Source organism: Mus caroli, unplaced genomic scaffold (genome assembly GCF_978045245.1).
Source record: "Mus caroli unplaced genomic scaffold, Mus_caroli_1 scaffold_17, whole genome shotgun sequence".
NCBI classification, from domain to species: domain Eukaryota; kingdom Metazoa; phylum Chordata; class Mammalia; order Rodentia; family Muridae; genus Mus; species Mus caroli.
In genome coordinates, this window is record NW_028227272.1 from 41,077,951 (window position 1) to 41,105,258 (window position 27,308).

At 41.5% G+C, this 27,308-nt stretch overlaps 1 protein-coding gene across 3 annotated transcripts in view; it reads right to left on the reverse strand.

Annotated features, from left to right (window-relative positions):
- Positions 1 to 5,536: 5,536 nt before the first annotated feature.
- The window catches only part of Atp6v1a (ATPase H+ transporting V1 subunit A), a 53,669-nt gene continuing 31,897 nt past the window's right edge, over positions 5,537 to 27,308 (reverse strand). For all 3 annotated transcript variants that reach the window (XM_021185542.3, XM_021185543.3, XM_085832306.1), the window contains exons 8-15: positions 26,707 to 26,815; positions 21,924 to 22,046; positions 21,726 to 21,840; positions 20,219 to 20,282; positions 18,996 to 19,199; positions 11,515 to 11,609; positions 9,253 to 9,424; positions 5,537 to 7,805 (exon numbers count right to left, since the gene is read on the reverse strand). In XM_021185542.3, coding sequence (XP_021041201.1) covers positions 7,713 to 7,805; positions 9,253 to 9,424; positions 11,515 to 11,609; positions 18,996 to 19,199; positions 20,219 to 20,282; positions 21,726 to 21,840; positions 21,924 to 22,046; positions 26,707 to 26,815 — 975 coding nt within the window. In that variant the 3' untranslated portion in view covers positions 5,537 to 7,712. The remainder of the gene's footprint in view (positions 7,806 to 9,252; positions 9,425 to 11,514; positions 11,610 to 18,995; positions 19,200 to 20,218; positions 20,283 to 21,725; positions 21,841 to 21,923; positions 22,047 to 26,706; positions 26,816 to 27,308) is intronic.

The window sequence follows — 27,308 nt, forward strand, 5'->3', positions numbered from 1 at the left end:
TTTCTGTAAGTACACTGTAGCTGTCTTTAGACACACCAGAAGAGGGCATCAGATCTCATGACGGATGGGTGTGAGCCACCATGTGGTTGCTGGGACTTGAACTCAGGACCTTTGGAAGAGCAGTCAGTGCTCTTAATCAGTGCTCTTAACCTCTGAGCCATCTCTCCAAACCCAGCAGCAAGCACTCTTAATTGTTGAGATGTTTCTCCAGCCCCACATCTGAAACTCATTTGATAATGAGTTTCTACAAATCAGGTCACTAGACACCTGATAGTCTTTTAAAATATATATTTTGGGAGCTCCTTCATTTTACCTAATGCTAAAATAGTTAATCTGGTTTTTAGCTCACAGGTACTATTGCTGAAATACTTGTTGGCAGGCTTCTTTTATGACGCTGGGTCTATCCTCTTATGATTTCTGTAATCTGAGCACTAAGAGATAAAAACGAAACAGATCTGGCCATTTCAGGATGAGTACCAACCCCGGCAATATTTACCCCAGAGCGTCCACCGAAGTGGCCACCTCTAAGTCTCGCTGCCGTGCACACTGATATCTCTCTCCTCGTCCTGCTTTTGCTCCCTTTCCTTTCTGTTGACTCCTATTGAGCGACTTGTACCCCAATTTCCATTTTAGCAGTTGCTCCCAAAGAAGCAGCCTGCAATGTGATGCGTGGGGAACGCAGCGCTAAATCACTTTTTAAGGGACTGCGACAAAGGGGCTCCATAACGACTTTAAAATAAAGTGCACGATTTGAAAATAAAGGCTGCGAGTATGGTTTTATGTGATTGAAGGCAATTTTGAGCTTTTACACAAGGTGTCCCAAAACTCTTAGTGCAATTTTAAGTCATCAAGTAAATGCTAAATGTACTAGCTATTTGGGAGTCATGAACATAGAAGAGCTGTTCAGATGACGGTTAAAATCTGAACTAAAAACCATCATGATAGAGTAAAGAAAAAGGAGTTTTAAATCCCGGACAAATTTTTTAAAATGGGATTGAATTATACTCCTTGTAATTATATTCATGAACTAAGCCTTCAGAATTGCTTCCTTTTGCTTCCTTTTAAGATTTCCTGTTTCTAGAGACACGTAGAGAAGAGGAACTACTATGCCACTAAGTGTATCCCCGGAACAATCATGGAATCATTTGAAATCCATAGGTGTAAAAATACCGCTCAACTTTCATGATTTAGGAAAACTCTGTCCCACTGGCAGACAACACATGTGACTCAGCGCAGTACTGTTGAGTGCTCATACCAACGGATGTCAAGATAAACAGCAAAATTGTACAATACTGAGACTGTGATAAAACTATCGCATGTGTGAGAGCATCCTTATGTCACTTTAAGTCTCCCGTGTTACCCTTTATAGCTATGTATGGAAGCTAAGCATTGTCCCCAGATTTGCCCCAGTGATAAGAATGAACTGAATTGACTCCACTACCTCTTCTGAACTTTGAAGACCCCAAGTTGGTTTAGGGTAGGGTCTAGACATCACCATTATTAACACACTACTATATGCTTGCTCTTATCTTTGGACAACTGGGAGAACATCTAATTAGAACACATATGTGATCATTTAATACCTTAACTCTGTTTTCAAGCATTCATTGCTACTTTGAGGGCTGAAGGACATACTCAAAAGCAACTGAACACATACTTGTATGAATCTGCCTGTACTACTACAGAGGAGACGGTTAGCATTCTATGCCTATGTGATCTGGCTAGCTCTTCACTCTGTTCCAAGAATAGGTAAGTTCTCAAACCCTCAACAGTTAACCTGACAAAACAAGCTACTGGCTGCAAAGAAAGCAGAAAAAAAACCTCCTAAATTGAGAAGTTTGGCGTCTAGGGGACTCCAGGTGATAAAGCACCTGCTTAACAGGCCAAGGCACTGAGTTGGATTCTCAACATCAAAATAAATAAGTATATAAATAATCTAAATTTAATAAGATTAAATTCTACTTGCAGTAGAAAAGAGCAAGCTAAAAAGGCCAAACAAAAATAAAATCATTTTATTAGGTAAACATTAATAATATTTCTAACTTATTGTTGTCATTATTATTAGTGTGGGAATGGACGTGCCCCATCGAGTGTATGAGGTCAGAGCACAGCTTTATAGTTGGTTCACTTTCTACCTTTCTATGGGTTCTGTGGCTCACACTCAGATGGTCAGGCCTTCATGGCAAGCACCTTTTAACCTGCTGAGATTCCATTGGCCTCTGGGAGTACTTTTCATTTTATTTTATTTTTTAGTCCTATTTCTGTGTGTGCTTTTACCTACATGTATGATTATGTGCTGTGTGTGTGTGTGTGTGTGTGGTGCTGGAGAACATCAGAAGAACTCATTGGATCCTCCGGAGCTGAGTTTTGGAAGATTGGAAATCCCACAAGTGGATGCTGAGAATCAAACCCAGGCCTCTAGCAACAGCAAAACGTGCTCTTATCTGCTAAGCTGCTTAAGAGTATTTTTAAACCATGATGTCTCAGGGTAAAAATGAGTTTAAATACTTGAAATTCCTTAGTCATAATTATGAATTTTTCAAAGTAAACTTACCGAAGTATAACATTCCATACATGAAGTATAACTTGCATAAAGACTTGAGTCATGTCATTTTTTAAAAATAGGTTTTTAAAATTATTTTTTGAGATTATAATTATATCATCTCCTCCTTCCCTTTCATCCCTCCAAACACCCCTTCTTGCTTTTTCAAATTCATGGCTCCTTGTTTCATTATATAGGTATATGATGTTTTATATAACATTTCTTGTATGTATGTTGGCTGATATATAATCGCAAAACTATACATGAGATACTCTATAAAGTTTTAGCACATGCAACACATATGAATTGCTACTAAGTTAACACACATAGGCCTGCAGGACCCAGAGCATCACTAACACCTGAAACCCTTTTCAAGATGTCTCTGTTACTTCCCTCTTTCCTCAGTGCATGCAGCTGCTATCCTAACTTCAAAGTTTGGTTTTGAATTTTCTATGTTGGGTGTTTTTTGCTTGGATTTTTTAAAAAGACTTATTTGCATATGAGTATACTGTAGCTGTCTTCAGACACTCCAGAAGAGGGCATCAGATCTCATTACGGATAGTTGTGAGCCACCATGTGGTTGCTGGGAACTGAACTCAGGACCTCTGGAAGAGAGCAGTCAGTGTTCTTAACCACTGAGCCATCTCTCCAGCCCCTGCTTGGCTTCTTTTTATGTTACAGTTGTGAATTATACCTGGCATATTCAGTCTCATTTCTGTAATTCTGTGTGACTGTACACAACCACATGTTCTAGGCAGTGATTCCTTGTGTCTTTGTGAGAACAACTGTCAATGGAAGGTTGGCAGGGGCTGTCACCGGATGACTGATGTGCTCTGCCTCCTGGTGGATACCGGAGATGTGTTTCCTCCTCTACTTCCCAGAATTCCCAAGCAGCACTGTGTCCCTCAGGCTAAGGTTTGTTAACTTGATTTACAATGACTGTTTTTCAGGACAGGCTTTTCTTTGTAGCCCTGGCTGTCCTTGAACTTCCTCTGTAGACCAGGCCAACCTGGAACTTTCAAAGCTTCATCTGCTTCTGTGTCTTGAGTGCTGGGATTAAAGGCATTAAAGGCCACCAAGCCTAGTGACAATGACTTATTGTTTCCTTTCCATTCTGTCCATTTTGTGCCCTTCCCTCCCTGCAACTGATGTTTCCTGGAGAAGCTAAAGTTAAATACTTGTTTCAGAGCCAACGTCTACAGAAACTAATGGCTGACTTCTGTGCCATTCTAACACTCACTTGAGAAGATTGGTTCCTTGTGCTCTTAGAGAGTTAAAATATGCTAGACACACTGAGATATCACTTAGCACACTAAAAAACAACCCACTCTGTAATGAATAAGCCTTTCCATGAATTTCTCGTGGACTGAACATTTCTTGGACTTCCCATTGGGAGACACCCATTGTTAAAACAATCTGTAAGGCACTCAATTAGTCCCACATATATATCCTATCAGTTATTGTAGTAGTTTGAATAAAAATGACCCCCATAGGTTCATAGGGAGTGGCACCATTAGGAGGTGTGGTCTTTTAAGAGTAGGTGCGGCTTTATTGGGGAAGTGTATCACTAGGGTTAGGCCTTGAGGTCATAGAAACTCAAACCAGGTCTGATGGCATTCTCTTCTTGCTGCCTGTGGATCCAGATGTAGAACTCTCAGCTCCTTCTCCAGCATCATGTCTGCCTGCATGACACCATGCTTCCCATCATGATGAGAATGGACTGAACCTCTCAACTGTAAGCCAGCTTCAATGAAATGTTTTTTCTTTTTGCTTTGGTCATGGTGTCTCTTCACAACAATAAATCCCTAAGTAAGACAGTTCTGTTTCTCTTGAGAACCCCAACTAATAACTTTGGTTGCCAATTTGACTGAATCTAAAATCAACCAAGAGTCAAGTGTCTGAACACACCCAGGAGAGATTTTCTTGAGTACATTAACTGATCTGGGCAGTACCTTTCAGTGGTGAGCTAGGTATAAGGAGGCCCAAGAGAAAAGACTTTTGCTTTTTACCTGCCTGCTCTCATGCTGGGCAGGCAAATTAAATTCAATGACTCTGTTGCTAAGGCCGCAGCCTGTGGACTGCAAAGTCATCAGATTCTAGACTTATCCAGTGTAAGACAGCCATTTTTGGACTACTCAGTGTATATTTTATAAACCAACCTAATAATCCCCCTCTGGCTGTGTTCTGTTCCCCTAGACAGCCCCGACTAACAGGTTGAGAGATGTCTATATTAGTAAAGCATATTTCTGATGTGTCTGTGCGGCCATTTCCGCAGATGGTTAGTATGCCAACTAAGAAAGGCCAACTCTAACTGTGGTTGGCCTCATTCAACAGGCTGGAGTCCTGGTGGAACAAAGGCAGGAGGAAGAAGACATTCAGTGCAAACTCCTGTCTTCCTGAATGCCTGTTGCTGTTGCCGTTACTCATCCAGATTCCAGCTGCTCCAGCCTTTCCACAAGAGCTCTGGAGGTTTCCTAAGTCCCTTTTGGACTGAGGCTTTCAGCTTCTTGGACTGAGTAGCTACCAGGTACTGTCTGTTGAGGACATAGATGGCTACTGTTGGACTCCACAGTTCCAGCCATGCAAGCCTATCTGATAACCCTCACATATGCACATCTAGGTAACATATTGGAAAGTAACAATGGGCATTGGTAAATGGCTATATGAGATCTAAAATTGTTTCCATTACAAGACTTAGTTAAATTGACAAAAATTGAAACGAGCATTATGGATTGCCTCTAACTTTGAAAAAGTTAACTCACTTATAACGGGAAAACTGCTAACTGTATTTCCCAACTGCCCCGTGCTGTGACTGTAGGATGCTGTACAGATGGTTGTGAATGCCACAATCCAACCTCAAGATGCGTGTAATATACTACAGTAAAACACTTCCAAAAGGACATACTGCAACATTAAGTTAAAATACACAGTGTAATGTTTTCTCAGAGCTCTCACCCCGCCTTCCCCCCCGCAAAAAGAAAAGGGAAAGAAAAGTTAATTTAAATCCACTTTTTATTTTTCATAGATTTTAATAATTATACATTACTCTTAACATAAAGATAGCGAAGTCTTAAGGATAAGGAGGCAATTTATATAGCCTCTTCTATTCATTGTTCAGGATGGAAGTTTCCAAAGGGCATAGATATGAGATTTAACACTGGAAAAATACATATGAAACTTGTTTAACCGGCTGCACTTAGGACCAGGCACAGCACAATAAATAGAGAACTGCATAATCTTTTAAAAAGACTGCTATATTTTAACACATCCTTACTAAAGACACACTATCAGTGAATAATCTCAAGTTCTACAGTGTGGGCAAAGGGAAAGTTACAGTGAAAATCTGGGCATTGTTTCTGTAGCCTCTTCACACTCATACATCAACAGTCTTAGAGCAAGGAAGAAAGCACATCTCAAATCCAGGACAACAAAAACAAACTTGGTCAAGTAGTTTCTTGGGATCATTCATTCTGATCACAAGCCTGGGTTGCTGGTAGGTATAAGCAGACAGGTTTTGAAATCTTTCTCATCTCCACTAGTCAGGGCTTCTGGATACGAAGCCACATTGGAAGCAAACTGATTAAGCAGCACCGTTAATCCACCTCCCAACAAGCCATTGCATAATCCGTATCTGTCAACAGTGTTTAATAGTTGGAAGAATATCCTGCTTCAGCAGCAGTCCACTGTGTAGACATGCACTAGCAAGGATTTACACATTACATCTGAAGTGTATACTGACTGTGTCTACCCAGAAGACCATAAGAAATGCACCACCTAATAATTTAAACAACATACGAAGGCTTAAAATAAATACTTCATGTTATTACACTTGTGTACTTGAAAGTGTTAGCCATCTTCCGATAGCCTTTCCCCCTCCTGAAGAGGAAGCGTGGCGCCAGCACTATCAGCTGGAGAGAGTGAACAGGGAGCTCGCTCTCCAAGCTCTCTGAAGCGAGCCTTATTATGCAAGTATGGGAATTATTATTTAAACACACTGAAACAGCAAGACAAAAATTGATCTTTCCTTTTTTCTTTTTTTGTTACCAGTTAAATATAAGAACACCTTTTACCTCTATAACAAGAAGGAAGTTGCTGTGACCAGATACCTTTGAGAAGCTTTCTGAGCACGTGAAAGAGAAAACAGAAAATATTTTCTGCAATTGGTAAACTTGCTGTTTTCAGAATGTCAACAGGCAAACAAACACGTGACACATGTACCTTGTGAAAACCATGCCACCCTGGCCCCAAACTCCTACAGCAGTGGTTGTCCAGGAACCGACTGCCTGCAGGCACTGCAGTGTGTCTGTGGTATTCTAATCCCCATCCCACCCCACTCTGAGAAGCTTGTCTGACTAAGTCTGAGGAGAAGAAAGGCTATGATGTGGATCACATTTTTAATGATTTTTAAATTGTACTTTAAAAAAAAGGTTTCCTAGTAATTGAGTATATAAAAGTCTCTGATATTAAATTTCTCTTAGTGAAATAAAATATGCTTTAACAAGATGATGTCAATTTAAGTTTGACCACCTGGTTCTTTTTTTTTTTCTTTCTTTCACATTTTCAGAGGTAACTGATTTATCTATTATGTTCAGTCTTGCAAATGTCTGTTTGAAAAACAAAATAGTTCCCAAGTGCCCCACAAAAATGGTCCTGATTGACACAAATAATTGGAACATTAATCTTTTATGTTTTTAAATGGAAGTATTTCCTGCAAAATGGTTACTCAACAAACCACTAAGTTGCAAGTGGTCTGACTACAAAGGCTGAGTTGTCTCCTAAGTACCCATCCACGGTACGGAGTTCTGGCCTTCCATTCCCAACAGAGTACATGCAGTAGTCCTGTTTACAGTTTACTGGAGATGAGGGACGGGGTAGTCACCTTACATACAAGTTTACAGTATGGATCATGTTACAATGTATATCTTACAATGTGTATCATATGCACTACATTCACCACTTCAGATAAAGGTAAGGGAGCTAGCTCCTTCAAACACTGAAACAAAGGAATGTTTGTTTTATAAGACCTACCAAAGAAACAGCAAAATGAACGAGAACACACATAGGCACTAGTCTCAAAGCTGCACAATATGGAAGCAAAGGGTTGGAGATGAGAAATTCAGGAAAATATACACGTATGAGCTTGCCGCGGAAGAGGGAAGAGATCACAGTTCTAGTCTTCAAGGCTACGGAATGCATTCTGCATATCTTCAAGAAGCTGTGCATAGTCGGCCTTGATCTTTGCCTCGCCATCTTTCACTGGATCCTGAAAAAGAAAATAATACAAATTTACCTATAGAAAATAATTTTCAAGATGTGTGATAGTTTATTTATTAATATGGAGTATCAACTAGTAAATCACAGGTAAGCCCAATTTTCTTTTGAAGTGGAAATGTGCAAATGGACTAAAACAAAACCAAACATTTCATTTCTGAATTTTGCCTGCTATTGACACTCAATGATCAAACTTCAGCGCTGTGTAAACTAGTGGGAATCTTGAAGCATCACACATTAGATGTATGTGTGTATACAACAAGAGGAAGCTAAAATTCAGTGACTTTCCTCTTCAAGGCCTGATGGCATCACATTCAGATGGAGAAGGGAAGCATGGACAGTTATCTAATACAGCTCTAAGACAGCTCATTTAACTGAAGCCAGTCATCAGGTTAAGCAGCAAGTGCCATTGCCCACTGAGTCACCTTGTGGCCTCTAGACGTGGACCTCTGTTTCTGAAGTATAAATACATCCAGAGCATCATGTGTAATGGATGATTATTGTGTGTGCCTGTAAATCATGACTTGAGAAATAATGAAATGCAATCTAATTCATCAAACCTTTAAAAATATTCATACATTTGTGTTTCGACTGGTAAGTCACTTAACTGGTTAAATGTTGTAAGAATGTGGAGGCTAGAAGAGATAAAAGGCCCTCTAGTTAAGAAGCTACTGTCCAGCCAAGACTTCACTTTAAACTGCTAGTAGCTAAGAAAGAGGAACTACATTAGGAGTTATTTTGGATATGATATACTATAATTTTTTTTATTAAAAAAACCATGCACGTGTGTGTCTGAATTATACCTGCATATCATTTATGTGCAAGAGTCTTTGGGGGTCGGAAAAGGTGCTAGATCCTTGGAATTTCAGGAGCTGTAATCCTCCACGTGGGTGCTGGGATTGAACCCAGGCCCTCTGCAAGAGCAGGAAGTGCTTTACCCGACAACCATCTCTTAGCCCCACAGACATGACACACCGCTATCTTTCCCACTGGAATTCCTGAGTGAAGCTAACTTGGAAGACTGCTTTGGTTTTATACAACCTCATGAAAAGAGCACACCAGGGGCTTAGAGAGAAAGGCTTGCTGCTTTAGTTCTCAGCACCCATACCAGGTATTCAACACCTACTTCTGGCCCCCGCAGGTATTCACACACCTGTGGCACAGGTATGTATGTAACACACATATACACATAAATAAAATGAGAATAAATCTGAAACATTTCATACTTCAGGTTTGGAACTCAAAAAGGGCAGGAAGGAAAAAAAGGCAGGACAGGAGGGAAGGAAAGGTAAGAGGGAGGGAGGGAGGGAGGGAGGAGGGGGGGAGGGAGGGGGAGGGAGAAGGGAGGGAGGGAGGAGGGAGGGAGGGAGGAGGGAGAGAGTGGGGAAAAGAAAAGTTGGTTTCTTTCTAACAAAAGGTGAGGTAGGAAGAAAATAGACCTTGAATTTCATGGAGGAAAGTTTATAGAGAATCTCCCCCATGTGTTCCCGGATAATGGACCATGTGATCTTATTGTCACTCTGGGCAGTGGTCTCCACAGCTCGGCGGGCCATGTCATAGAATGAAATCATGTTGGACAGCATCCCCACTGTCTTGTAGAATGGACAGAACCTAGGGAAACGAACAACAGGGAGTCAGCAAAAACAACCTACAAAGCAAATTCACACCTTTACTGCGTGAAACTTTAGTTATGAATGACTGGCCATCAGTCCGCGCAATATGCATTCCGCTGTTATTCACTAGATGCTACATAAGGACTGAAAGAGTGGGGAATGGCATACACGGATATGAATACGCGTGCACTGAAAGAAATGCTGACTGTTCTGCTGAGACTGTCAACCAGAGAATGATGGGGCAGGACTGCACTCTCTTGAGACTAATCAGCAGTCAGAGTCATACACGCAATTCAGTATGTAGCTCAAGTGCTAACACAATTGTGTAGCAGACTCCCTTGTGACCAGAGAGAAGGTTTAAGGCATAACAGGAAAACAGAGAACTGAAAAGTTGCTAAAGTTACCCTGGTCTCCCCCAACCCTGTGCCCGCATATCTTCCTCCCTCATTTTTTCTCATTGTGCTGAAGCTGTCACCTCCCCCGACCCCACAGACTTCTGTTCCCTTTAGTATATTCATTTTTTATCTATTCATACCTTTTAAAAGCATAGACACACACACACACACACAAACACACACACGCGCGCGAGCAAAAACTCAACTCCATGTATCCTATTACAATCTTTCTAAAGAATTCTGCCTGTTTTCCGTAAGTAATGGTTCCATTCACAGAGCACGGTCCTAAGGCTGATACATTGGCCTACTTTTGACTTGCCCTACATTCTGTTCAATCCTTTTTTTTTTTTTTTTTTTGGTTACATATTTTTTTTTATTAGATATTTTCTTTATTTACATTTCAAATGTTATCCACTTTCCTAGTTTCCCCTCTGAAAATCCCCTATCCTCTTCCCCCTCCCCCTGCTCACCAACCCACCCAATCCCTCTTCCTGGCCCTGGTATTCCCCTATATTGGGGCACCAGAACCTTCACAGGACCAAGAGCCTCTCCTTGCATTGATGACTGACTAGGCCATTCTCTGCTACATAAGCAGCTGGAGCTACGAGTCCCACCATGTGTTTTATTTGATTGGTGGCTTAGTCCTAGGGAACCCTGGGGATACTGGTTAGTTCATATTGTTGTTCTTCCTATGGGGCTGCAAACCCCTTCAGCTCCTTGAGTACTTTCTCTAGTTCCTTCATTGGGGACCCTGTGCTCAATCCAATGGAAGGAAGGCTGTGAGCATCCACTTCTGTATTAGGCACTGACAGAGCCTCTCAGGAGACAGCTGTATCAGGCTCCCTGTTCAATCCTTCTATTTGCTCAGTTTTTATCTTGTGTGTTAGTCCTTGCCTTCCATGTTCTCTAAGAGCCTCTGCTGCCCACTGCTGTGAACACCACAGTAGCCTCTAGCTGGACCATGAGCTTTCTAGGATTCTGTCTCCAGCATCCACCTTTCCATAAGGAGGTAGGGACACATACATACATGCCACTGTGCTTGGGTTTGTGTGGATTTGGGGGACACAAAATCAGGTACACTGAGCCATCTTCCTAGTGTTCTCTCTCCCTCTCTCCCTTCCCCTCTTCCTCTCTCTCTCCCTCTCCTCTCTTTTTTAATGGAGTTAAATATGATTAAAGAGAGAAGGCTAGCTTAAGACAAAAAACTCAAATTCTTAATGTTTAAAACAGGTTTAGGTTAACTCTAAAACAGCCACAGCACTAGTAGAGAAAATGAAAATGGGCAAGCACAGGGAAATGAAAGAAGGTAGGACGGGCACTCGGCAAGATGACTTTTTTTTTTTTTTTTTTTTGTAGCAAGAAACATGAGACGCTTATGAAATAAGGAGGAGAAATCTAAAAACCACCCCTTAGGCCAGGCCAGTAGGAAGTGGCAGGGAAGGAAGCTGAGGCAGGCCAGGTCTGCACACAGAGCCACAAGTCACTCTAATTACAGCCGCTTGTGAGTGAAAGTACTGTCTACCAAGCAAACTGAGACAAGGGGCACATTAGAGTCTGCTATGAACATCTACAATAGCAATATACTGAACCAGAATGCACTCATGTGAGAAAGTTTTCAATGCACAGGCAGCTCTTTGCCAAAACACAACAGAAAATCCTGAAATAAACAAGAAAATTAGTGCAGCGAGCATACCTGTCATAAGGAGTGTACCCATTTTGCTGTAGGAAGTCATCTTTAATAAGTTTTGCTACCTCCAGAGTGATTTTATCCGTCTCTGCTAAAGAGGCCTAGGAAAGAAAAGGATACCTTAAGAAATTTAATCCATTGCATGGGATCAATGGTAACAATTAGTAAGTATATGTCAACATATAATCATTTATCACTAATAAAAGAGCTTTATGCTTTTTAATAGTAGGAAACCAGCACATAAATATAAAATCTAGCATTTAGCAGTTAGGCACAGTGGGCTCATGCCTATGATCTCAGAGTGCAGCCAGCTGAAGCAGGAGGGTTACTCGGAGTTCTAGGCTAGCCTGGATAGCAAACTGAGTTTCAGGCAGGTCTGAATTGAACCTCTCAAAGTTCAGCAGTAGGAAGGATATCACATTGCTGTGAGCTGTTTTTAAACTTACCCCTCTTGCATCCCTGAAACCCTAAGCACACAAACTACACTGCTCCCCTTCCTAGTTTAGACAACTGACAAGCAAGATCACACTCTGTACTAATGTATTGCCTATTCATTCACTAGTAGGTAGAGATATTGTACTAATGTACTGTGTGTTCATTCACTAATAAGTGGACAATACTGCTGTCAACATGATTAGGCTTACTTTTTTAATTATTGTTTTATGTGTATGAGCATTTTCCCTGCACATATGTATGTATATGAGCATTTTGCCTGCACGTATGTATGTGTACTATGTGTATGCCTGACTCCCGGAGGTCAGAAGAAAGCACTGGATACCTTGAAACTGGGGTTAGGAATAGTTGTGAATCACCACACGAATGTTCTTAACGACTGAGCAATCTCACTAGCCCTTATTATTTTTGAAAAGCATCTCTGTGTATGTGTGTACAGCTGTGTGTCCACACGATTCCAGAAGCAGAAGAGTCTCAGATGCCCTGGAACATATGACTGTAAGCTGCTTGATGTGGGTGCAGGAAACAACCTGGGTTCTCTGCAAGAGCAGTAAGTACTCTAACCACCGAGCTCCTTCCCCAGCGCTCCCTCCAGATTTATTCTTTCTACTGTATGTGTATGGTGCTTTGTGTGCATTGTGTCTGTGTACTGTGTATGTGCAGTACTTGGCAGAAGCCAGAAAAGCAGCATCAGACCTTCTGGAACGGGAGTTAAAGGCAGCTATGAGGTGCCATGTGGATGCTGGGAATTGAACCCAGGTCCTCTGGAAGAGTATCCAGTACTCTTGGTGGCTGAGCCAATTCTCCAGTATCCAAGCCCCACATGTTTTTAACATTTATTTTCTTAGAATCATATACAATATATTTGATCCTATTCTTCCCTTCCCTCAACTCCTCCCTGATCTTCCCCCACTTCTTTAAAGAACTTCTTAATACCCTACCCTGTCTCTGTTACTTGAATCCAGTTTTTAAGTTTGTTTGACAGAATAAACAGTCCATAAAGTTAGTTTGTTCTTCACATTCCAGGATGTTTAGAACTATAGTGGACAATAAGTATTCACTTATGTGAGGTCTGTTTTATTGGCATGCAAAGTTATAGAGCCTCAATCACTAAGTATCACTGCCTACAATGCTCTACTGTTGGTAATCACCCAGGCAAACATGAGATGATACCATTGTTGCTGGGCTCACTGACAAGAGGAGAAAGGGAGGAACAGATCCCAGGCACCCCAAGGCACTCGGGGGTGACTTATGTGCACTAGCACATTAGGTAAGGATCAAGTCTTTCACAGCTTTCTTTTTTAAAAGATCTCTTTCATCTCTATTTCTTTCTTCAACCACACATATTTTAAGCATGCATCATGTTTTGTTTAAATCATATAAAAATGTATATTTTATTCTGAGAAAGCATTTTCATTATTTAGATCATTCTCTGGTGGTTTTGGCATGGTGATTTAAAGATCCACCATGCTGTTCTTTGCTACATAATGTACTTCTTTCAACCTTGGCAATTTCATTCTGTATGCACATTCTCCGCCCCCCCCCCCACCCCCCGACAGAGTGTCTCTATCTAGCCCTGGGTATCTTAGATCACTTTCTGTAGAGTAGGCTAACCTTGAACTCACAGAGACCTACCTGCCTCTGCCTCCTAAGGAATTAGAGGCATGTGCCACCACTGCCTGCTGAATCTTCCATTCTTTATATTCTATCTTTGCCCCTGTTAGAGGACAATCCAATTTCATCTAATTTTCTACTACTGTATCTCTCTGCTAAGGACTCAAGGCCCCCAGCACTGACTACTGTGGCCACTCCAGATGATGTACCCATCAACTGTACACCAGACCCAGACCTCACAGTACTTGGCAACACCCAGCTGTACAATTTTGCCATTCAACTAGTGCAGACTATTGCATCATTGTTGTTTGAAAGGCTATCTATAGGTCTGTAATATTTCTGTTTCCTTTTTTTTTTTTTTAATGTCTGCTCTATCCTTTGGTTACATTTTAGACAGTAGACCATCAATTTTATTATAGAAAACTTCCTTTAAAAATTTATTATATGGGGCTGGAGAGATGGCTCAGTGGGTAAGACCACTGACTGCTTTTCGGAAGGTCCTGAGTTCAAATCCCAGCACTCACATACCCACATGGTGGCTCACAACCATCCATAATTAGCTCTAATGCTGTCTTCTGGTGTGTTCGAAGACAGCTAGTGTACTTACATACAATAAATAAGTTTTTGGGCCGAAGCAAGTGGGGACTGGAGCAAGCAGAGGTCCTGAGTTAAATTCCCAGCAACCACATGATGGCTCACAACCATCTGTACAGCTACAGTGTACTCATATACATAAAGTAAATACATTGAAATTTTTTTATTATATTTATTTTGTGTGTATGAGTGTTTTGCCTGAATATATGGTTCAGTATACCCATGTGTACCCAGTGCCACAGAGGCCATAAAAGGGTATTTGATCCCCTGGAACTGGAATTACAAATAGTCATGAGCTGCCATGTGAGTGCTGGGAACCAAATGTAGATCCTCTGAAAGAGCAGCAAGCACTCTTGACCACTGAGCCATCTCTCCAGCCCCACCGTTGCTTTCTCTTGTTTTACTTAAGGAAAACTGCAGAAGACCTTTTCTAATCCTAAATAACAAAAAGAGTCTTATAAGATTGGTTTTCTTTAACATTTATATATGTATTGTATATATGTAAGTATGGATGTGTGTGTATATTCTCTCTCTCTCTCTCTGTGCGTCATAACACACACATGGAAGTTAGAGGACAACCTTTGGGAGTGGGTTCCAGGAATTGAACTCAAGTCATTGGGTGTGGCGGCAGGGGTCTTTGTCATAGATCTGTTTTTTCTAAGGCTGGCTAGAGAGATGGTTCAGAAGTTAAGAACATACAATGCCATTTCCTAAGACCCAGATTTGATTCCCACACCACCTCATAACTGTCTACAACTGTCTGACACCTCTAGCTCCCAACAGCATGTGCACTCTTATGTGCATACCCACATTCAGACAGCCATGAGCTGCCACGTGAGAGAGAGCTGGGAACCAAAGGCTCATACACAAAGTAAATCCCCCAAAATTTTGTGTTCTATTAATGTGAAAGTGTTTCCTTTCATGCCTAAAATGTTCATCTATCTATTTGTAGTTTACCTTTGCATGTGGAAATGGGAAGCAACCCACTTTGTTGTCCACTGCTGACCAAACCAAGCCATCCTCCCCTCACCTGATCTGTGACACACTATGCAGTACTGACTGAGGATCCAGATATGAAGTCTACCCCTGCCCCTGCTCTGTCTACTAGTGTGCTTGTCTGCTATCTCACCAATACCACACTGTTTTTCATTACTATAGTTTTCTGTTAATACCCAATAGGAGAACATCCCTTCCTTATTTATTGTTTTATCTCCCTAGGAGTGAATGTCTAGGACAGCAAATAAACTTTAGAATAGTTAGTGTCTAATCAGAAGATCTAGCGACAGTGGACTGAGATGTAGCTCCGCAATAGTGTTTGTTTAGGATGCATGGGGTACAATCTCCAGTGCTGAAATATGAAGTCAGCTAGAAATGTGCTTGCAAGTGCATTGACTTTATAGTTCAAACAGAAGTGGTATCAAACATTAATGTTAGTGCATACATGTGTGTGAGTGCTCATGTATGTGCATCCATGCTGCAGAGAGTTGTGGAGGCCAGACAACGACTCTGTGATGCGTGTTTTACCCTTCCACCTCTATGAAGATTCTGGGGATTGAACTCGAGGTCGCCAGGCTTACAGGGCAAGCAGCTTTACCCACTGAGCATCTTTCTGACTCATGAAATACCTTTTCAGTCCATTCCAATGTGTGGACTGTTTACAGATAGCTTTCTCCTAGATTAATTTAAAAATGCTTTTGATGGAAAAAAATACAATTTTACTTAGATCATACTCCCCCCCCCCCCCCGACTCTACCTTTTTTTCCTTTTTTAAAATTTGAGATGAGTCTAAAAACATAAGCAGGTTTTACTCTGTAGCCTCTGGCTGTCCCAGGACTATGTAGACCAAGCTGGCCTCCAACTCAAGTATCCAGCAGCCTCTGTCTCCCAAATGCTGGGATGACCTCTAGTGTTCACTGCTATGTGAACACTATGTGCTCTGTGACTATATAGAAATTTCTCTTGCTTTCTGTTTATCTTGAATTAGGACTCTTACCCAACTCTTACTAATTCTGCATCTCTATTATTTTTCTATTTAGATGAGGACATTTACAATAATGACATTCCTCCCTTTATAACAGTGCTAGTTAGTTTTTAATGTCAGCTTCAAACAAGTTAGAATCATCTGTGAATCATGAAACTCAACTGAAAATCATGCCCCTACCAATTTGGCCTGTGGGACATTTTCGTGATTAACGATTGGTGTGGATGGGCCCATCACAGGGGTGCACCACTCTGGGTGGATGGTCCTGAAAAGCCAATAAGCAGCACTCTTCCACAGTTTCTGCTTCACTTGCTGCCTCTCAGTTCCTGCCCTGGCTTTTCTCTCTGATGGACTGTTATCTGGAATGACGAGACGAAACAAACCATTTCTCCTCAAGCTGCTTTTGTTCATGGGGTTTATCACGGCAACAGAAACTCTAAGACAATACTCTTTTTAATTGAATGAAACCATTTCATTATTTAGGACTTCCATATCCAACTGAACAGTGAGAGTAAGCATTCTAGTTTCAATCTGGATAATTTTTTTTAATGCATCTGAAATTTCTCCACTCTGTATTAAGTAAGACTCCCATGTCGGTAGATTACTGGTATTCTCACTTACTGTGTGTAGCATGTATGTACTGTGCATGTGTACACGCCCATACGGAAGGCAGAGGACACCGTGTTTCTTCCTCTACCACTGTCCCCATATTCCCGTGAGACAAGAGCTCTCATTGAACTAGGAGCTTACCACTTGGCTTTTTGCATAGTTGGGAACTGAACTTTTAGTACTTAAGGTTGCACAGTAATTGTTTTATCCGCTGAGCTATCTCCCTGGCTTTTTTTTTTTTAAGTATTTATTTCAATTTCTATTCATGTGTATACTTCTGTGTCTGCTGTATGGACATGGGAACATGCAGAGGTCAGTAGATGGCATCAGATTTCTGAGAACTGGAGTTTAGGGTGGTTGTGAGTGGCCAAACATGAGTGCTAAGAACTGTACCCAAGTCCTCTGAGAGCACTGAGCGCTCTTAAGCAGTTGTCCAGCCTTCCTGACCCCATGTTTTATTTAAGACAGCATCTTGTTATGTTGCTTGGGCTACTATAAAACTCCTGGGCTCAAGTATCTTTCCATTCTGTGTCCGCAGTAGCTACTGTACTGTACTGTACTGTACAATATAGGCAATCGTATGTAAGTCGCTGTACAATATAGGCACACACTACCATGTGGAGATTAGCATATTATTTTTTACAGAGTTATAAAGTTCTATTCCTTGCTTTGTAAGAGATTTCTAAAATTAGAATAGTAAACTTCGGGCTGGAGAGATGGCTCAGTGGTTAAGAGCACTGATGTCTTTTCTGAAGGTCCTGAGTTCAAATGCCAGCAACCACATGGTGGCTTACAACCATCTGTAATGAGATCTGACACCCTCTTCTGGATTGTCCAAAGACAGTACAGTGTACTTATATATAATAAATAAATAAATCTTAAAAAAGAAAAGAACAGTAAACTTCAAATATTGTTTACATATTGGTTGAGGTATCATTCTCCCATTACATTTATTATACTGGCAAGTTAAGATGCACTATGTTTTACATATGGATGCATACATGTTCACATGTGTGTAGAAGTTTGCATGTGCTCAGTGTGCCTACATGTGTGCATATGGAAGGAAGAGGCTGATGTTGGTGTCTTCCTCAGTTGTTGTCCACTTAATGTTCTTTTCACTGAACTCGGGACTTACCGGTAGAATGGTGGCCTAACCAGCCCCAGGGATCCTCCTGCCTACCTCCACACTGCTGGAATCACATGCATACACCAGCACCCATGGCCTTTCACATGGGTGTTGGTGATCTGAACTCAGTTGCCTGTAGCTGTGCAGCAAACACTGGACTGAGTCATCTCCCAGCTCCTAATGATACATTTCTGCATCACATTGGCTACACTCTGCTTTTTCATGATGGATTGTATTTGTATGCCCTACTAGGTCTAATAAGTGAATATTTAATATTTTAATCTGTATTTATAAACAAAATGTTTTTCTCAAATTGCTTTTATCTGGTATTGCAGGGCTATTTCTTGCTCCTCTGAGAGAATCAGAATACTCTGTAAAGACTAAATGTATAATAATATATATACAGCATATATATAATATATGCTGTAGATGTTAGCTATCTAATAACATTATCCTTTGTTGGAAAAAATTAGGAGGTTATTTCATCAGATATAATAAAAATAACAGGCTGTGGCATGGTGGCACATACCTACAATTCCAGTACCTGGGAGGTACGGACAGGATGATGAATGTGAAGCTAGCTTACACTACATAGTAATAATCTATCTCAAAAGAGGGAGGGGCTTAGGGAGAAATACTAAGTCCTGGCTAGTTCTTCATGTGACCTGAGAAATCATTCAACTGTGAGATTTAAAATGACTACAGTTATTTACACCATCTTCATCTGGAATAGCTGGATCTAGGCAATCGTAATTAAGTCACTCACTGAAGGTCCCATAGCTAACTGTTAGAGGAACTGGAATCTCATCCTTTGATTCCCAGTGCTACTGCTCCTACAAAAGTTATGTTAGCGGGCTTTAAGTTCATATCTGATTTGACCGGTGATGGCTGTCTTGTTTTCACCTGGCGTGAAGCCAGGACCACGCTACATGCCATATGGAATATAAGGCCCAGTTAGTTTTAGCGCAGGTGAGCTTCAGAATTGTGGCACTCTCCCTACCTTAGTACCCTGAGTGCTGAGATTAGTCAGGAGCCATTACTCCAGCCAGGCAAGCGCCTACATAGTTAGAGTTCTGGAGCCTGTATGGCACCCAGTGCAGCCCCACGCACCTTTCCCACGAGCTGCACAATTTCCGCCAGATCCTCTTCTTCCTGCAGGATCTCCTTAGCTTTGGTCCTCAGAGGAACGAACTCCGTGAAGTGCTTGTCATAGTACTCGTCCAGGGCACGCATGTACTTGCTGTAGCTGATGAGCCAGTTCACAGAGGGGAAGTGCTTGCGTTGAGCTAACTTCTTATCCAAGCCCCAGAACACCTGATGTAGAAATACAAAAGTTAGGGGTTTCTTTTTCAAAGCAGTGCAGTACATATGTCCCTAATAAGTACTTTCTAACTTCCTGGGCCAATTATGTATCATCTTAGCATATGTAAATATGACCTCAATATTAAATTGTGCAAAACCCAATCAAAACTAAAATCATATTTCTCCATTTTCATGGTGGGTAATAACTGTATCAAATGTGACAGTACAAAGGAGAACCGGTGCAGCTGGAGATGACTGCGGCAGAACAACAGAAGGACCAGGGGGCTCACTGAGACGGAACAGACATTTACCTTGATTAAGATCCTTTAAACGTTCTGAGGAACTCAAATTATTATCACTTGAGTCAATTAAAACTTAACATAATTTGAAACTAATAGTTCTGAATCACACACATTTTTAATTGAGGCTTCTTTAATGATTAGCTATCCACTAAAATGTATGCCTTGACCTGACCCAGGTAAACAACTGTCTAGGCAGAAACCACATTTTCCAGCCTTGCTCTCACCGGGTATAGTTAACAGACAGAGGGTAATGACTGCATCACTTTCGAGCCTATGGTTCACTATGTGGATGTGCTTTGCCTACAGTTGTCCCCGGCAGCAGCTAGATGCAGAAGACTACCAGGCTAAGCAGTGGGAGAGCAGCGGGAGGAGAGCCAGGTGCTCTGCATGACGGGAGATACCCACTTTCTGATGGGACCTTGGACTGTCCTGTGATGTTTTAGCATCATGCAGTGTGGGGCCTATTTAGTTCTATACTTGAGAGTTAGTTTATTGGGTAGGATAACTAACTAAAGAAAACCTTGCTACAGGGATATATCCCAGGCTTCTGTTATGTTTAGTAGAAACTGTGAAGAACTAAGAAAAAACGTGTTAAACTTTCACAGTGTTAAGGATGCTGTTAAAACATTTTTTTATTATTATTTCTGCCTGTTCTTTAGTGATTAAATTAACTATCAGATGATCACTTAGCTAAATTACAACTGGGGTATGGCAGAGGGGAAGACATACCTGAACAATACCCAGAGTTGCAGAAGTGACTGGATCAGAAAAATCACCACCAGGTGGAGAAACCCTAGATTAGAAACAACATATAGCCATGAGAAATGTTTATGAAAAACAATTACATACATCATATATTTGAAAGTTAAAAATACAAGGATACTAAAACTCTTATAAAAATAATATATAAACATCATTTTTTTAAAAAAAGTTAATTTTGTTTGTTTTTATTGCTAGAAATGGAATCCAGAGCTTCATGCCCACTAAGCGCATGAGCGAGCAGCACACTACGCCCCACCCTATTGAAAAACATAAACAAAACCCACCAATCGCCGTGTGTGCACATCTGCAGAGATGGTACATCCGTACCATGGCGCACACATAGAGGTCAGAGGACAGCCGTGGGGTTGGCATTGTTTGAGACAGTCTGTTTGCCCTTGCATGTGCTGTGTCTGTCTCTGCAGTTTCCAGGGGTGCTGGGATTTTAAAATGCCCTACAGCATCCTGTTTTAAGTGGACTCTGGGAATTCAATGTTGCAAGCATTTAACCTAGTGAGCCGCTCCCTAGACCTTCATGTCTGCACATGCTTAACTTTAGAAGTACATGACTCCTGGAAGGAAGGACCTTGGTGAAAATAACAATGGCAATTACTGAATGCCATCTGGTCTGAGAAGTGAAAACAATCTCTTAGTGTAATTAGTTTCAAATTCTAATACAAAGATGTATTCTGAGAGCTGTAAGGCTTTATGCAGTAGTCATAAATCTATACTTTGTCCTTAGCATGAGATAACCTCCTCTTAACATGCCTTCAGATTTTAAAGTTAGTTCTAAGATACAATGAGTTGAATTTACAAAGTCATGGAAGTCACACCCATGAAACCCAAAGATACAGAGACGGCCTGAATTGCTTGCTTCACGAAGTGCCTTTGAATCTCTGAGTGCAATTCTGCTTAGGAAGCTCCACTCCCAGAGCAGTGTATATATATCCTCCCTTCTTCTGCCCTGCTCCCTTCTCCTGCGGATACAGGTGTGTGTGTGTGTGTGTGTGTGCGCGCGCGCGCACGCGCGCAGGCCAGTGGATAACTTCATGAATTGATCCTTATTTTTTGAGACAGAGTCTCTCACTTGGCCTGGTGTTTACTAAGTGGTCTGGGCCGGCTGCCCAGCAAGCCCCAGAAACCCCTCACCCATTTCCACTCCCTATGCCTGGCTCTGGGATTAGAGGCATGCGGCAACACGCATAGCATTTCTTTTTTTACTATAGGTTCTGCAATCTCAGATCCTCAAGCTTGTGTGGTAAACACTTACTGACTGAGCAATCTTCCCAGCCCTCTCTTTAAAAGAAGTGATGTTCTTTTCCTTTTGAGAAGTCAACAGCACGAGCTGGGCATGGCGGGACATGTCTGTTGGCAAAGGCAAGACAGCTAGTCCCAGGCCAGCCCACACTACACAGAAATCCCAGGTCTCCAGGGAATCAACAAATACATAAAGGAAAGCAAACACTTGGCTGCTTACGCTCCTACAATGCTGACACTCCCTTCTCTCTCAGGGTTTCCAAGACATTTCACTCTGCCTGCTCGCTCATAGAAAGAAGCCAGCCGGGCACCAAGGTATGCAGGGTATCCACTATCTGAAAGACAGAAAGAAAAGTTCAAACGAGAGTTCGAAGGCAGCTCCTAAAATGTTCTCACTGACAACCAACACTAGACTCACCTGCAGGCATCTCAGCTAAGCGACCAGAGATTTCTCTGAGGGCCTCAGCCCATCTAGAGGTAGAGTCGGCCATCATACTGACGTGGTAGCCCATGTCACGGAAATATTCTGATAGTGTAATTCCTAAACAGAGAAGAACACTGTTAAGTTATATTGTCAGAAAACAAACTACTGGCTTTTCTTGGTGTTTTACTTTATCAAGTTCCCTAAGAAACTTTAGAACAACAGGCATATTAAGATTTGTGTTAGCCATTTCCCCAAGTTTATTTTTCTAGGCACACAACTGAGGCATACTTCCAAGAATCTTTTCCATTTAGGTAAGATATGTAACTGACCTCAATCTAAAAGAATGTGATTAAAAATGAAATGTTCCATGGCCAGACATGTTATACATTTTTCTACACTTCCTAAAGCCCTCAAAACATGTACTGAAGACCAAAGAGCCACTTTTGACCTGGGTTCATCACAGACTGAAAAAAGAGCATCCCAGCCATGGCTATGGCATACAACTATAATTTGGGGGTTGTGTGTTTGAGACAGGGCTTCTCTGTGTAGCCCTGACTGTCCTAGAACTCACTCTGTAGATCAGGCTGGCCTCAAACTCAGAGATCTACCTGCCTGTGCCTCCCTAAATGCTGGGACTTAAGGAGTGTGCCATAGCTGAACCTACTCTCCACAGGAAAAGGTTTTATGCCCTGCTCTGTTTATATAATTAATCCAGAAATACATTTCCAAGCACATCTTGTCTGTAGCATACATCAAACATGCATATTTAACTCAGCTCGAGACATCCTCAAGTCCTCAAGTCTCTAAGTCTCTGATATGCAGACCCAGTCCTGTCCTATACAGTAAACACCAAAAAATGAAGTGTCTGGGTCTTGTTGTTTATCTCAGCCAAACCTTCCTAATATAGGATTCTAATCTATTAAAATGTAGTAACTCCTACTCTATATACTTACAAATATACTAAAGGAGATAAAATACATATAAATATTATATACAACTCCAAGACAATAGAAACATATAGTCACATGTTGTCTATAGTCTATAAACAATAGTCTATATTGTCAGAGTCACCTAATGTCCCAACTTTTCTTTTAGCAAGAATAAAACGACCTCATGAGAAAAGAGAAAAAGTCGCTGGAAACCAGCACTTTATAATGTACCACACCATGACTCAGAATAAAAACACTAAGTATAAAGTGCTTTTAAAAACAAGCCTTAAGCCGGGTGTGGTGGCGCACGCCTTTAATCCCAGCACTTGGGAGGCAGAGACAGGCGGATTTCTGAGTTCGAGGCCAGCCTGGTCTGCAAAGTGAGTTCCAGGATAGCCAGAGCTATACAGAGAAACCCTGTCTTGAAAAACAAAAAAACAAAAAAAAACAAGCCTTAAAGAACTTAATATTTAGGCTTAAAAACAATAAAAATACACCAGATATTCTAATGTAATGTTTAGAACAGATTTCTTTTTAAATTTAAGATTTATTTATTTATTTATATATGAGTGCTCTATCTGCATGTACACCTGCACGCCAGAAGAGGGCATCAGATCCCATTACAGATGGTTGTGAGCCACCATGTGGTTGCTTAGGATTGAACTCAGGACCTCTGGATGAGCAGCCAGGTCTCTTATCCCCTGAGCCATCTCTCCGGCCTCTAGAACAGAGTTTTTAATACAAGCACAGATGTGTTCTACGTCTATGATGAAATGCTACCAACATCTGTACTTCATATTAGATGCTCTGTAGAAAACATAAATAGACACGAGTAACCAAGGCTCGCTAATCACCAACATACACTTTTCAGTGCCGACAAAGAAAAGCCAAAAATAAAAACAACCAATAACTCAGACCAAAACCAACCAACCAAAACCAAAAACAAAAACAAAAAAGATGGAGGGATAATGTGTCTGCTTAGCACTTATGAGTTCTGGGGTTTGGTCCCTAGCACAGGGTGAGGGGGTCAAAAGACAAACTGAGTTGCACTCACAGATTCAAAAGGAGCACTTATCGTCATTGATCAAAGAGCCTGTATAAATCAATATGAAAGACAACTACCCTCCAAAAGGAAAACTGACAGCAGGTAGTTTATAAAATGGTTAATGAACACAGGAAAGAGCTTAGTCCATTATACATTATAGACTGACTAGGATGTAATAAAGCAACAATTGTTAAAATGTCAACCATCCATTCCAGGTGCTAGGCACTTTAGTTGCTTCATGTTTTCTGTTTGCTAACCGGATTATCAAGGGTGAGATGAGAGGCAAACTTTCTCACAGTTACCACAGCCCTTGAATGGCTATCAGAGTCAAACCATAATCATCACAAAGGTACTGGTTAGGTTACTATTACTGAGGCTGGAGAGACAGTGCAGCAGTTAAGAGCACTTACTGTGGCCCTCGCAGAGCCCCTGTTTCAGGCTCCAGCACCAGCCGGGCGCCCTTAACTCCAGCTCCAAGGGGTCTAATGCCCTCTTCTGGACTCTGCAGGCACTGCACTCATGTAATGTCACCCCTTAATTTAAAATACAAGTATCTTAAAAAAAAAAAAAAAAAAAAAGATGCTTCTGCTCTCTCCATATAAAGGACAGGGCAACCATCTGGAGAGCGGTAGCTTTCCCGTCTTCAATAGTACATGAATGTGCCACTTTCTTCCCCCTTTCCTCAGTTATAACAAAAGAGTGAATTAAGCTGCTGCGAACTGGCACACTGGGCACACATGCTACGAAGCAGAATGGCCAGAGCAGGAGGTCCTCGGGCCCAGGTTGGCATGGAGGAAACATAGGAAGATGGAGGTGCAACACAGCACACGCAGGCACTCCCTGTCTGCATGCATTACACAGCTTGGGGGAGGGCAAAGGACTCACTACCAATGGCTCTCTGTTCACTGAAGAGAAACAGTAAAATAATTACACAACTGCGTGCTGTAACAAATTTCACAAGTAACCATGAAGAATTCCTGCTCTCCTGCACCAGCCACAGCCAGTTCCACCCATCTTACAAAGATGAATAATGGTCCCAGGTGGTTAAATGAAAACAATGTAGAAGGAAGTACACTGGTGGCGAAAGAGCCTGCCAAAGAACAGACGAAAAGTGTGGTAAGAAAAATCAAACCAGTATGGAAATGTAGGCTTCAGTAGAGGCAATACTAGGAACGGACACATGAAAGTCTAAATAAAAGACAGGATAGGAAATGGTGATCAGTAGGGCTCTAGTATGTCTAATGGAAGAAGAGGTTGCAGATAAAATTCTCAAGTCTTTCAAAATAAAAAACAAATTCAGAGACTGACATGGTTCATGTCTGAGGAAGACGTATCTAAGCTATCAACAATGCCAAATATTCTAAGAAAGCTATGAGACTTAAATTTAAAGAGAAATTCTCCGGACCAAGAAAAGTTACTTCTACAAGGGGGAAAGTCATTCTCAGATTTGTGCTCCCAAAATACTGACTGCGTGAATAAGTGTTCTCAGGGAAACAACACTGATCCAAGAAATCGGCTCTCAGCCAAACCACGCTTGAGGTTTGGGTCGGCATTCCTTCTATTTCAAAAATGAAAAAAGTAAGTATTGCTATATTACCCCAGCAGATCATAAATCATGAAGTCTATGAAAGTCAACACATGTTAGTAAAAACTACCAGGCTACAAAAACTACCAATAATTTTAGTTCAGAAACACAACTGTTAAAGGCAAAGGGGGAAAAAAAAAACCTTGGAAACTTATGAAGAAAGCAAGAGTTCAAGGAAAATGAAGATTTCCGTGAGTCTTTCTTGCAGAAACTTCCAAAGGACATATAATAAAACAAAAAATAGAGAAACTAGCCACAGGGAACACTGGCTCCATTTAGGGAAGGCCAAAGTCTAAATAATACTGGCTCTCTATTTCTAGAACAAAGTAGAGAGTTAATAATTCCTAAAAAAGGAGAAATGAAGGTCCTAAGCACTGAGGCTGAGGGAGCAAAGATGAAAAGTGTGCAGCACAGCACATTTCTTATCTTTTATAGTCCCTAAAAATAGCACGTCATAGGCACATAACTGTATTTACATAGTACAATGTTAAAATACAGATAAATGATACAATTAAGAAGATAAATACATTGTTTTATGAGCATTAAGAGATCTGGAGGCAGCTGGGCGTGGTGGCACACTCCTTTAATCCCAGCACTTGGGAGGCAGAGGCAGGCAGATTTCTGAGTTCGAGGGAAGCCTGGTCTACAGAGTGTGTTCAAGGACAGCCAGGGCTACATAGAGAAACCCTGTTTTGAAAAAAACCAAGAAAAGAGAAAGAGACAGACCGACCTGGAAGCTTGGGTACAGCTCAGGAGTGCTTACCTCGGATGTGCTCAACCACAGAGCAAAGGCAGGGTGGGTGTACAGGGGAGGTGAGGGAGAGGAGCAGGTGAAGAAGACAACACCACCCTCTGGGGCAGCTCAACACACATCTTACGTTTGGGTCTGGGCAGATGGCTCGGAGGTTAGGAGCTTCTGCAGAAGACCTGAGTTCTGTCCACAGAACCAAGCTGGATAGCTCATAACTGCCTGTAATTCCAGCTCTAGAGGATTTGACATCCTCTCTGTTCTCTAAGGGCACATAGACATGTGGCATAATATACTCCACACAGCCTCTTGCCCATACAATCTTTTATTCTCATGATACATATAATAAATCAGATATTTCTTAAAAGCCAGGAAAGTGATTGCATGGGTTTTTTTTTAAGAGATGAAGTTCTTGGGAAAGAAAAGCTGGGTGCTGGTGTTAAATTCTTCTCTCCCAGCCCCAGACTCACCAGTGTAGATGGAGGCTTCTCTTGCAGCCACAGGCATGTTGGAGGTATTGGCTACCAGCGCTGTCCTCTTCATGATGGACTCTACTTTCCCATCAACCTCCATGGTGAGCTAAGGGTGGGAAATCCATTAGTGCGTGAGCTCCAGTCTCAGTATAACACTCTAACATTTTACATTTCCCCCCATTTACAAAGACTGCAACTTGTTTCTGTTTAATCCTTTCGTCAGAATTCCCTAGGACTATCCCCATCATGCCAACCTCTCTGCCCTGTCCCACAGCACCGTCTGACAAACAGGCAATCTCATTTGGACATTTCAAATGGACAAAGGAAATCCATTATTTCATGAAAAAGGACATATTACTACAGTAACCTAGATCACAGAGCCCACGAAAAGCTTCACATTTAAATGGTCAGTTTCTTAGGGTTTGTTTTTTAGACAGTGTCTCACTCTAGAAGTAGTCCAGGCTAGCCCTGAACTGACCCTTCTGGCTCAGCCTCCCAAGTACAGGAATTACAGGCCACCATACCCAGTTAAAATATAAATGTTTTAGATGGCCTAGTCGGCCATCACTGGAAAGAGAGGCCCATTGGACTTGCAAACT